Source organism: Rhinolophus sinicus, linkage group LG15 (genome assembly GCF_036562045.2).
Source record: "Rhinolophus sinicus isolate RSC01 linkage group LG15, ASM3656204v1, whole genome shotgun sequence".
In the NCBI taxonomy this organism is placed as follows: Eukaryota; Metazoa; Chordata; class Mammalia; order Chiroptera; family Rhinolophidae; genus Rhinolophus; species Rhinolophus sinicus.
This window is the reverse complement of record NC_133764.1, coordinates 36,921,434-36,934,319: the sequence shown is the minus strand read 5'-3', so window position 1 is coordinate 36,934,319 and position 12,886 is coordinate 36,921,434. Positions and strand designations below refer to the sequence as shown.

Genomic DNA, 12,886 nt, shown 5'->3' with positions numbered 1-12,886 from the left:
CACGCACCCAACAGCACATGCTTGATCCCAAGGCATTGCGATCTGGCTTTAAGTCGTATACGGGAAGAGCACGAGTGCACAAGAGAACACAAAGGATTTGTTCTTTTGAAGACATCAACCACCTGAACGCCTGCTGTGTGCCAGGCACTGGAAATACAACGGTGAGCAAAATCCTGTGTTACGCTCATGGACGTCATAGACTTACGACGTTTAATTTCATTCCCAGGGAACACTGCTTTTTTGGGGGGACACACATAACCAGTTTCAATTATATTTTACCAGCTCAGACTAATCTAAAAATTTGAATTTGAAAGTAGTTAAAATAGGAGTAAGTACAGATATAGTCACAGGTTTTTTGCTGTCCTGAATATAAACACGAGCTTTCCTGAATATTTTACGTTTTCAGGAAGAATCTGGTGTGGGGAAACCAGCACCAATTGCTGAGAGCTCCATGTTGGTCCAGTCCGTCTGATCCTGCCTTGTAATGAGCTGACATGCTGGCACTTCACCAGATGCGTTTCTTTTGAGATAAATTAGGCCAGCCCAGCACAGGAAAGGTCTGTCATCTGGTGACTAATTGATGTCCCCTGAGTGGTGAGTGGTCTGAGTTACCCTCCCTTCTGATTGCATAAATGATAGAGTAACTGTCCCCAAGGGGCCATCCCTTAGATTTGTGCCCCTGCCCTGCATAATGGAACAAAGCATAGTTACCATGATGCCACTAAGTCTCTGCATTGTTGGTGGCCTCCAAAGATGAGTGAGTCCTGCGCCTTTTTAGGTTAAGGGGTAGCTGGAATCCGTGTGGCCCTTAGGAGGCCGCCCCTCTCCCCAAACTAATGTGTTTGTGCTCTGATAAAAATGCCTTGGCACTGTCCCATATCGCCTGTCCTTGGGAACGTTTACTGAAGATAAAAATCAGTGGCGTCTTGGGCTGTGGCCAGGCTTCCCCAGACCCCTTTAGGAAAGGCTTTCCCTAGTGCGTTTGGGTGTGGTTTCGAGTTTGGGCAGGTCCTGCAAGGCCAGCACCTTTCTGCCTCCACTCTGGCACCGTCCTGTCTGCCGGCGTGTTCTTCCACGGAATCCTCAGGGCGTGGGGGGTGGGGGGCACCACAACGGGGTCGCCCACCCCCACCCCTTTCCAAACGTACGCCGGCGCGAGCAGAGAACAGCGCAGGGCTCGAGCAGAGACCGGACAACAGTGGGCAGAGGGAGGGTCGGTGGTCCCCCGACCCCGCCGGAGAGGCGGGTGCGAGTTCTGGGAGTGAAGAGTTGGAAGCCGGGTTGCTGGGAGCTCCTCTCCATCCTTCAGGCAGGCTTCAGACGGAGACTGATCCCCGGCACGGCTAGGCCCAGGGGCAGGGTGCCCCGTGGCCGTGCAGGGGCCCGGAAAGGCCCCGGAGCACTGCAAGCAGTGAGGGGGACGTGGCTACCTGTAGGGACGCGGAAGCCAACAGCTCCTGAGAGCGCAAGATGCCGCCTCTGATGGCTGCCACCAAGGTCTCCCTCCGGCAGCTGGCCGATCTGGCCATCGGCACCCCAGAAGTGGGCGCTGTCAACTTCACGGCCCTGCACACGCTCATTGTGGCCATTCTCAAGAACCTCCACCTGCAGGACACTGTGGTGGACATCCAGTCCCTGTCGCCCGAGCAGAGCTACTTGTTTGAGGCCCCGCGGCCCTCGCTCAGCGCTGTGCAGGAGGCTGTGTCCAAGGAGAAGCCGAAGAGCCCTGTGGTCAGGACACCGTCCGAGACGCTGGAGAGCACCCAGGCGCTGGAGAGCGGCGCGGCCAGGGCGCCGGCCCGGGCGCTGGAGAGCGGCGTGGCCAGGGCGACGGCCCGGGCGCTGGAGAGCGGCGTGGCCAGGGCGCCGGCCCGGGCGCTGGAGAGCGGCGTGGCCAGGGCACCGTCCCTGACGCTGGAGAGCGGCGCGGCCAGGGCACCGGCCCAGGTGCTGGAGAGCGGCGTGGCCAGGGCACCGTCCCTGACGCTGGAGAGCGGCGCGGCCAGGGCGCCGGCCCAGGTGCTGGAGAGCGGCGTGGCCAGGGCACCGGCCCAGGTGCTGGAGAGCGGCGTGGCCAGGGCACCGTCCCTGACGCTGGAGAGCCAGGTGCAGGACCTAGGTGGGCAGGTCCATGACCTGGGCCGGCAGGTCAAGACCATGGAGAGCCAGGTGCAGGGTATTCTGACCCACGTGCAGCATGTCACCGCCCTGGCCAGCAGGCTAGACATTGACGCCCCGGAGTGGCTGGAGGAGCAGGAGATGGCCATGCCAATGCCCGACATGGCCAAGCTGATGCCCGAGACGGCCACATCAAAGCCTGACAAGGCAACGCCGGACAAGGAGCGAATGGGGTTGATGAGAATCAGGAAGGACCGCCCCCGGGTGAGTAGGCGGGGCCCCTCCAGATGGCTCTCCAGCTGCTGCTGGAGCTGAGCCCCAAAGGCACCCACAACTCCCCACCAGTGTGGGGAGGAGGCCGGGGCAGGGAGGTGAAGGGAAGGCCAGGGCCCCAGGCCTCGGTGCTGCCTGGGCCCACATGGCCCATGCTTTCCTTTGCAGGCCGTGGAGCTGCTCCGGAACGTCATGGAAGACGTGAAAACTCTGAAGGAAGCCCATGAAAAGGCCCAGGGAGAGGTGCAGGAGTTCCCAGAGCTGAGCCCCCAGGTGAGGATGATGGAGTCCCCACCCCCTGTAGCCCCTCACCCCTGTTTTCACTGAGGCTCACCCACCACTTATCAGACACCCAAGGAACCTGAACCCACCCAGAAGGTTGCTGACGACCTCTCAGAATAATTCTTTGAATTTCCTTTAAACAAGAATAAAGAAACGTGGTGGGTATTGAGACGTAAAGCTCAGTCCAAGAGGAGGGGGCTTGAGATGGAGAGTTCTGGGGTCACCCCCTCAGCCCCTCAAACCCCAACCACAGGCCCAGCAACACTTTCACTTGGAGCTTTGTTTTCTTGGAGTTTGAATCCTTCTGCACAAGTTTATCAGATGATTCCAGGCAGAGCTTCTACCTCAGACCCATCTGAGGCCCCCAGAGGGGACTAGAGCTGGAAGACAAGGAGGGATGGCTCAGAGGACGCCCAGGGAGAGACTGAGAGAGAGACCTGAGGGAGAAGCAAAGCTCAAAGGAGGCAGGAGGAAGTGGCCTAGACTGACCCCACCCCCTCCAGGGACTCAGCCCCCATGACCCCATTTCACCCACCTCATTCCTCCTAGGGCTTGAGAGTCCAGCCGGACTCACGTTTGCTCTGGGAAGCTTTGCTTTGGAAATTGTGGTGTTTTGGGTTAAAGTTGTTTTTGTTTTTTAGAGGAAAAGCTTGTTTTACCTTTGGATTCTTATATTACGGAGTTTTGCAGACGTTAAAAGGAGCAACTTAAGTTTTAGCAATTTGCTTTGGTTCTTCTGAGGTGCTTTTCTCTTTAAATAATGCAGACGGTCAGATGCCCTGGAAGTCCACAATAATGTTTGTCCCTGGGAGGTGACGTCAGCCTTGGTCTGCAGTGCAGCAGTGTCTCATTAGTGGTTTGTCTGAAATGGACCCCAGGACCAAAGGTTCCCCTCTTGGCATTAGCTTTGCTCCAGGCACACTGTCCACAGTACATACCTGCCACACACATGTCCCTTCCTCTAATTGGCTGGGAAGAGAATGGGGAGCCTGCCTGGCTTACCGGCTTTCTCTCTACCCTCTGATCCTTTAAGATCCACCCACCCGCTTTCCTGTTGTCCCCTGTGCCTGTGTGTGTGTGTGTGTGTGTGTGTAGGGGCCACAGGAGGGCTTGCTTTGATCCTCCCCCTCTGAACTCTTCTTCCAGAAACTCCTACAACGGATTGAGGAAGTAGAGAGTAAACTCAGAGACCGGGAGGAACATCTGGTAATGTCTGCTAGCTTTGTGGGAAAGGGCCCGCAGTGGATGGGAGAAGGATGGATGCCCGCAGCCTGGATGTCTGTGTCCCTCCAGGGGAGAGTGATGTGTGCCCTCTGCCTCTCAGGGCACTGCCCCTGGATTGAAGGGAAATCGTTTCCATCCATGTCCAGTGCTCCATCAGGGCCCACATGGAACAGGAAGCCGGCTACCCAAGACTCACAGTGACTGCTCCTTGGGGCTGGGGCTGTGGAAGCGTCTTGTCAGCTCAGTGTTGTTCCTAAAACTTCCTGGGATTAAACTAGGGGTGTGTGTGTGTGTGTGTGTGTGTGTGTGTGTGTATGTGTATGTGTGTGCATGTGCGTGTGTGTGTACGTGTGTGTATGTGCGTGTGTGTGTGTGTGTGTGTGTGTATACATGTTGTCTGTTAAATTATCAGGAGCTATTGACCCGGAAAGTGAGTTTGATTCCTGCTGCAGAAGATGCCACCATGGTCACCTGGGAAGATCTGGAGCAAGCGATTACTGACGGCTGGAAGGCCACACAGGTGGTGAACAAATGGGGGGCAGGGGCCGGGTAGCAATCTCAGGTGGGGCTCCCCCGAACCTCCCTCTTTTTACTACTGTACACTGTTCCATTATGTGATGTTCATGATTTCACAATCTCCTATTATGGATAGTTTAAATGTTTCTTCCCCCAGTTTCATAACAGTGCTTCATGTGCCATTCACACGAGTGAACATATGCGTAGGATAAATTCCTAGAAATGGAATGTGCATTTGTGATTTGGCTAACTTTTGCCAAATTGCCTCCCATGGCTGTGGTTCCAATTTAGACCCCCCCCCCCAGCAATGTCGGAGATAACTTATTTCTGACTACCCTACCGGCATGACCTGTTGGTACCCAGCTCTTTGAGTTTGGCCGACTGGTTGGATAAAAAATGGTACCCAATTTGCTTTCACAGCTTTTAGAATTTCTTTTACAGCCTGTCCTGAAATGCATGAGTCCCTTCACTGTTAGTGGACAGCAGTGACCAACCCTAGAAAGAAAACCTCTTGAGGGGGCCCTTTGCTGATGGTGACTTTTACACATGGGTTAACGTTCGCAAAGGCATATCTCTCCATCCTGAGATAGTGCACAGAACAACCAAAATTGTTTTCAAGTCCCCAACCTTTCTTCATCTGAATAATATGGGTATTTTCAAGTGGTCCTCGAGGACAAGGGTCAGCTGCTCCTTTGGTCTTTGCACATTCCCCTTCCCCTGGCTTTGTGCATCTGGGTCCCTCAAAAAGAGCCACCCAGCTATACAGACAGAAGCTGAGGGAAGAGAGTGAACTCTTTGGCGCCACCAAGTGGCCATCTGGGGCGTGACAAATACCTGAGTACAAAAGACCCTCTTGGGCGCCCCCCTCCGGTAGCCTCTAAGACTGTTTTCTGAACTCTGGGCTCATCTTTAGAGGTAAGTAGCATCAGAAAGAGTTGGAAGAAAAGCCTGCAAACGGAAGGGCCTAGAAAAAGGCCTCTGCTTTCACTGTGTTTGTTTGTTTGTTTTTCACCCTTTTTCTGTCTCCCCCCACTCCAGTTCAAGCCGTTGTTTCTCAGTCTAGTTGTGTAGGACACAGCTCCCTGGCTCATGCTGGTATTATGAGCCTTGCGCCCACCCCCCCCCAGGCAGTTGCCAGTCATCGGTCGGCTGCTCACGGCAGCTCCCAACAGCTCATAGCAGCTCATAGCAGCTTCACAGAAGCCCAGCTCCAGGGAGAGCCGTTGTTCACAATCTTAGCTGTAGAGGGCACAGTTCACTGGTCCATGTGGGAATCGAACCGGCAATCCTGGCGTTAGGAGCACGGTGCTCAACCACCTGAGCCACCGGGCCGGCCTTGCTTTCATTGTTTTTAATTTTTTTTATTTTTAAATAATAGTTGACATACAATATTATAATAGTTTCAGGTGTACAACATAGTGATCAGACATTTATAGATCACTGTTGTTTTGTTTTTTTCAACACCAAAGCTTTTTTACACATACCACTGCCGTATATTTTGAGGGAGCACACATTTTCTCAGGGCACCTGCAGAAGCCACCTGTGAGACCTACAAATAAGCTTCGACATACGCACCTGTGGACATTTTTACTTCTCCAGGTAAGAGTGTCAGTGTTTTCACAGTTGCTCATAATCAGGAACAACTCCAGAAGCCAATGAGAATAAATATAAATATTCAAAGATTTTTGAGAAGCCAGAGAACAAGTTCTGGGGATGGCAAGTTCAGCCACTGCGCAGAGCAGAATGAGAGCAGAGTTTCACTGTCTCAGGTGGAGACGGTACAACATTCTGGACACCAACTTCTCTTGCATTGTTGGTGGGATCCCTTAACATAAATACGAAGTCAGGATTTCCAAACTAGGCCTTTCTAAGGCCAATTATGGGTTTCAGTAGATGGGTGATAACTACAATTTTTCTTCTTCCTACTCCTTCCTCCCTTTCTTCCCCCTCCTCCTCTCGCCCTCCTCCTCTTCACCCATCCCCCTCCCTCTCAACCCCTTCTTCCCTCCACCTCCAATCCATCCCCTCTTCCTCTTCCCCCTCCCTCCTTCTCCACTAATCCCCCTCTCCCTGTTCCCCCTTCTTACCCCCTTCACCTCCTGTACTTCTTCTAATGGTAAGAAAAAATAAAAGGCTTACCAGAAAGACCAAACCCTGGCACTCAAGTCAAAACTTGTCTAAGGGAGGAAAAAGCTTCCTCACCTTCCTGTGATCTGGGTAATGAATCTGGGGTGCCAGCTAGATCCATTGTGACGGGCATTTAACAATGGAAGAATCTTTCAGGGGCTGTTTTGCTAGGTCCGTGGACCTTGAGCACAGATGTTCTCTTGCAGAAATGGCATGTCTGGGGTAAAGGACATTTCTCTTTGAAGCTGTATGGCCTGACAGGCTGGACAAAGTAGAAAGCAAAAGTTAAAACTCCTACTTGGAGGCCTACTTTGAGAGAGAGACAGGTGAGCACCTGTGAGGCTGTGGTCACCATTTGGATATACTCTGCTTCGGGACCCAAAGAATAGTGGAGCAATTCAGGAAGGGGCTTTACAAGATTAGACGTGACTTCGCTAACTGGGCAAAATGAGTAAGTCTGACGTCCTGGCTCATCCCCCAGGGAAACAAATAAGAATTCCATAATGTCGTGAGGTCCTGGAAGCAGCAGGTGGTGGGCTGGGGAGCTCAGTGAAGGCAGTGAGGTCTGGAAGCCCCCGTTCCAGAGGGAGCTCTGGGTTCATCCTGTCTCTGGCCGTTCATTGGACAGCCTCATGGTGCAGATCACCGCCCAGGACGTTAACAGGGAAGGAGGGGCTTACAAGACATGCATTTTGACTCACAGAAACACATTGACTCCAAGATGTACACCCCCCCCTCCCCCCGGCGCCTCCCACATATCAGCGTCTCTGAAATCAGGACGTGTCTTAGAGTTGATAGTGTTTTCTAATTAATTGGCCGTGTTTCCCCTTTCCTACAGGAACATAAATTAATGGTGCATCTTAAAAAGATACCATTTTAAGCTTACTGAAATACCGAGAGAGATGGCATGAGGCACACTTTGGTTAGAAAATCCTGCCACACTGATGATCTTGGAAGGTGTAGGGAGTTAAATTGTCTTAACATTGAGTGACTGGCACCTCTGACTTCAAAATTCTTGGCTTGGGGGTATAGGGAAGAAGGAACAAGCAACAGAGAGGGGTGTTCTCCAGGTTTTCCCAACAGGAAGGGGGCTGTGTTGTGATAGTCTGTTGTTTAGAGGGCTAGGAGAGGGGTCTACGGCATGGTCATGTGAGGAGGGCAACATGGTATTGTTTCTAATTCCTGTCGTCCTCAGAAAGGACATGGTCTCATCTAATGCCGTTAATGAAAATTCTAAGTCCCCGTCCTGCCCCCCCCCCACCTCTGTAGCTATTTTTCTAGGATTTCAAAGTGTTGTTCTGTAAAACCATAACTTTAGTTTTAATCGCTGTGACAAGCTGAATAATGGCCCCCAAAGACATTCAGGTCTTAATCCCCCAAACCTGGGAGTGTTAATTTATATGACAAAAGGGACTTGTGAGTGTGATTAAATTAAGGACCTTGAGATGGGAGATTATCCTGGATTATCTGGGTGGGGCCAATGAAACAGAGATTGGAGCAAAGAGGCCTGGAGCCAAGGAATGCAAACCACTAGTAGAAGCTGAAAAAGACCAGGAAATGGATTCTCCCCTCAGAGCCTCTGGAAGGAACAAAGGTGCCAGCCCTGCCGACACCTTTGCTTTAGCCCAGTGAAACTGGTGTTGGACCGCTGGACCTTCTGAACTGTAAGATGACGAATGTGTGTTCTTTGAGGCCACTAAATTTGTGGGAATTTATCACAGCAGCCATAGGAAACTTACTAATACAGTCATCTTTTCCCTCTTGAGGCAATTCCTGAATGATTGGCTAGTCTTGTAAATTATGCCAAATTTTTTTCTGCTGTTTTCTGATATTCTTGTATCTGAACAGTGGGCAATGATGTGGACACAAAGCCCACAGCAGTCACTTCTGGAGTGGTTTTCTGATATTGGCAGTGGATTGGGTGTCTTCTAAAGGCTCGCTTTCAAGGTTTTCCCAGGGCGTCAGTTTCCTTTGCTCTCTTGTTTTGTTTGCAGTGGTTGTTTTCAGTCCTGGAGGCCTTTCTAGGGCACAGGTGATTGGCAGCACGCCCGTGGCTGCCGAGATTTCTGCCCCCTGGTGTACACACATTGTGTAATCCTCTCCCCTGGTGTGAGCAGACCTGTGGATGTGATGGGATATATCTCCTATGATTAGGCTGCCAATAAATTGATTTTGAGTTCATCAAAGGGGGACAATTCTGGGTGGCCCTGACCTAATCAGGCAAGTCTTTTAAAAGAAGGAGAAGGATCAGAGAGATGCTGGTCTGCCAGCCTCCATGTGGCCCCTGTGGATTGGGCCAGGTAGATAGGATTTAGAGTGGCCACTAGGAGCTGAGAGTAACCCACGGCCAACAAACCAGCAGGAAAACGGGGCCTTGGTCCTACAACGACAAGGAACTGAATTCTGGCCACAACCTGAAAGCCTGGAAGAGGGCCCGGGGCCTTAGCAGCCGCAGTGTGGCCTGGACAGAGGCGGTGAGGCCCATCTAGAGAGAGAACTCAGCTAAGACGGGTCTGGACTTTTGACCCATGGAAACTGTGAGACAATAACCTCGTGTTGTTTCATGTGGCTATGTTTGTGGTAATTTGTTATGCCACAGTAGAAGACGAATCCAGGACACTTAACTCGTGTTCTTGTTAGGTGGTCTTGGGTATCACCGAGTGTCCCCAGAGCTGGGATTATGGGAGGGCCATTCAGCCTCTCTGATGAGGGCAATATAAAATCATGCACATTATTTCACTAGTTCATAAAACTTCTTTTAAAATTTCTATAAACTTTCCCAGTGTGAAAAACAAAAACAAAAAAAACTCAAAAACTTGATGATAGCTGTTTGATCAATTACATCTTAATTGAAAAAAAAAAAGGCAAAACAACTCACCCCCCACCCCAACTTTGTGATAACATAAACTACCAAATTCTCTTTGGAAAAATTAGGGAGTTTGTCTTCGAATTTTAGCTTTGAGATTTATTTTTTTAAATTTATTTTTAAATTTATTGGGGTGACAATTGTTAGTAGAATTACATAGATTTCAGGTGTACAATTCTGTATTACATCATCTATAAATCCCATTGTGTGTTCACCACCCAGAGTCAGTTCTCTTTCCATCACCATATATTTGATCCCCTTTACCCTCTTCTCCCACCCCCCACCCAAGACTTTTTTTTATCTGTTAAAAAAGTATGGTGAGAGGAGAATGTTGAAAGAAGTAGAGAAAAAGACGCTTCTAGCTGATGACTTAAACATGTCTGAAAATATTTCAGTAATGTCAAGGAAGAATGAGACTATCTTATAAATGAATCTCTCAGCAAAATGAACAGATGAACAGTTTTTGTATGAGTTACACTAACAGGAAAGAGGTCATCTTGAAGAATGCTTGTTTTGGAGTCTCCTGTAAGATAGTTGGCTACCTCCAATGATTCATCTTTTACTAAAACAATACTGTAAGTGTCCACATACTTTTCTAAAAGCTCATCCATTCTTTCATGTAGATATCCGGTTTCCAGAACATGTTAACATTGGCCACTCCATCTGCCATTCTTACGTCTCCTTGGGAGTCTCCCGGCAGAATTACGTAGTGGTTGCCGTTAGATGACTGAAACGTTCTGCGTTCTTCCGGACACTGTCATGTTTGTTAAATTCATGAATGAGTTCCCCTTTAAGTCCTTTGAGCGCACCATTTTCATCACAGTCCATGAAGGTGACCGATACTTTGATGTGTGGATGATAAACACCAGTTTGACGGATAACTTTCTCTAGGACATCACCAAACCCAGCCAAAAATATGAACACAGGGAGACCAAGTGTGTTGTCGGAGCTTATCAAAAGCACTCTCCTATCCTTCCTTGAGCATAACATCAGATTCTGCCAACATGTCTTTAAATTTAGATTTTGGTAAAGCCTGTTCAATAAGCCATGCGATTTAGCATACCGTTTTACCACGGGTATTTCTCTTCTGCGGGAAGAACAGGGTCAATTTTAAAAATAGCATAATAGGAAGGGAGCCAAGGGATGGATATCGTGCCCTTTTTTTTTTTTTTTTTTTTCTTTGAATAAATGTCACTTTTTGAGGCAAAAAAAAAAATAGCATAATATTTTTCCTTTAGTTGCGATCACTTTTTTCAATATTGACCTGTGACCAGCTTACAGTTGTCAATAATATTATGACATGTTTCCCTTCATAGGGAAATCTACCTAGTGTCATGTCAAAGTTTCTTATTATCTGAAGTTTGGCAGCTCCTCCTCTGATGAGACCACAGATAATTTCTTCTACTCTTTTAGGCTTCTTGGTGAGAGCTGAACTTTTCCGGAACTCTGGCCTCATTTTCACGTGTACAGTGGACTGGTGATCAGTCATTTCTTGGTTATCCAGTCTTCCTTAAGATATGCTGAGTTCTTCTGTCCCTGACTTTATCCTAGAACAACAGTATAGGTGGTGAGCAGTATCCAGAGGTGCAAGGCTTGGATGCAGGCATCTCGATGGTTTGGTCTCCCCGTCTTCTTTATGGTGAATATGTACTGGGCCAGCACCGCTCTGCATGCAGACACTCACCCTGTGCCCTGCCTGGCCATGGCCACTCAGTCCATGGATGGGCCTCATGCACCTCCAGGCCTGAAAAGAAAAGGCCACTGGTGGCCCCTGCAGGCCTTCTGGATGATGTTTTTAAAACCCTCCTGCCAATCTCTGCTTTCTGACTGGAGTGTTTAATTCCTGATAAGTAGGGTTTACATCTTCCGTTTTCTATAAGTTTCTATTTGTTTTCTAGAAGTCTTAATTTAAGTCTTTTCTGTTTCCCCATTCCTCTATTATTCCTTCTTTTTGTGTTAAATAAATGTATTCTAGTGTAGCTTTGTAATTCCCTTGCTGTTTCTCTTACTGTATATTTTTTGAGTTGTTGTCTTAGTGGGTCCCTAGCAGTGATCAGTGTAGAGCTGGGTATTCTCCACTTCTGAGGCAACACCTCTCTGAGAACTCTGCCCCCTGAACTGTGAGCTTTTTCCAAACTGGCTGGTAGAAACAGGCACTGTTCCCAACCCCGTGACAGTGTGGGTACTGTTCCATGCGTCCTTGCAGATGGTTCCTCTTCCAACCTCGGGTATTTTCCCCACACGTGCCTGTCTGTCATCTCGATGCTGACACCCAAGGGGACCCACTGCAGTTCTCTAGAGTCACCTCTGTGCCTCCCCCCGCCTCTTTTTTTTTTTTTTTTTTAAAGATTTTATTGGGGAAGGAGAACAGGACTTTATTGGGGAACAGTGTGTACTTCCAGGACTTTTTTCCAAGTCAAGTTGTCCTTTCAATCTTAGTTGTGGAGGGTGCCGTTCAGCTTCAAGTTGTTGTTCTTTCAGTCTTAGTTGTGGAGGGCGCAGCTCAGCTCCAGGCCCAGTAGCCGCTGCTAGTTGCAGGGGGCGCTGCCCACCATCCCTTGCAGGAATCGAACTGGCAACCTTGTGGTTGAGAGGACGCGCTCCAACCAACTGAGCCATCCAGGAGCTCAGTGGCAGCTCAGCTCAAGGTGCTGTGTTTAATCTTAGTTGCAGGGGGCGCTGCCCACCATCCCTTGCAGGACTCAAGGAATTGAACTGGCAACCTTGTGGTTGAGAGCCCACTGGCCCAAGTGGGAATCGAACCGGCAGCCTTCGGAGTCAGGAGCACGGAGCTCTAACCACCTGAGCCACCGGGCCGCCCTGTGCCTCCCCTTCTGATAATCTGTCCTGTGAGCTCACATTGCCTCAGTCTCCTTGAATGCTCAGCTTTGTCTCCTCAACTCGGGGTCTGCTGGGCACCCCTTCAGTCCCCTTCCCCACACTGCAGTCTAGAAACTATCAAAGCTGTGAACTGAGGCAACCGTGGGGCTCACACAGCCTGTCTCCCCATCTTTCAGGAGCTGCTAACCTTCATTAGCTGATATCCAGTGTCTAGAAATCCCCTGTCTCATAGTTGCTGGTTTGGGGTTGTTACAGACAGTTCCTGTTACTCCATTTGGGCTGGAACTGGAAATGGTCCATGATTCTTTTTAAACAGATTTTTAGTATTCTGCCGTAGGAATGTACCATAAATATGTCAGTCCTCTGTCGATAATCTACTTCTATACACACGACTACAGACTGTCTGTGTGCATCAAGCTTGGCACCTTTGTAAGAGTCCGTAGAGAAAACGCCTCTCTGTGGACTTTCTGGGTCTGAGGGTTCGTGCGTTTACATTGGAAACGTGAGTCAGCTGCCCCAGTGTACACGCGACCATCAGCAATGGGCCAGTGATGGGCAGACTTTATATTTTTAACTTAACAAATTATTCAGTTCTTTATTTGTAGACTCTGAGAGTTAGCGTGGATCTCTTGTATTTTG

General features: G+C 49.5%; 1 protein-coding gene and 1 pseudogene across 1 annotated transcript in view; one reads left to right on the top strand and one right to left on the bottom strand.

Moving 5' to 3' along the window:
• The first annotated feature begins 292 nt into the window (after positions 1-292).
• Positions 293-12,886, top strand: part of QRICH2 (glutamine rich 2) — a 28,297-nt gene continuing 15,703 nt past the window's right edge. Inside the window, exons 1-4 of the mRNA XM_074319448.1 lie at positions 293-2,382; positions 2,560-2,664; positions 3,820-3,879; positions 4,310-4,420. Coding sequence (XP_074175549.1) covers positions 1,471-2,382; positions 2,560-2,664; positions 3,820-3,879; positions 4,310-4,420 — 1,188 coding nt within the window. The 5' untranslated portion in view covers positions 293-1,470. The remainder of the gene's footprint in view (positions 2,383-2,559; positions 2,665-3,819; positions 3,880-4,309; positions 4,421-12,886) is intronic.
• LOC109454708 (cytosolic 5'-nucleotidase 3A) lies at positions 9,548-12,862 on the bottom strand (annotated as a pseudogene).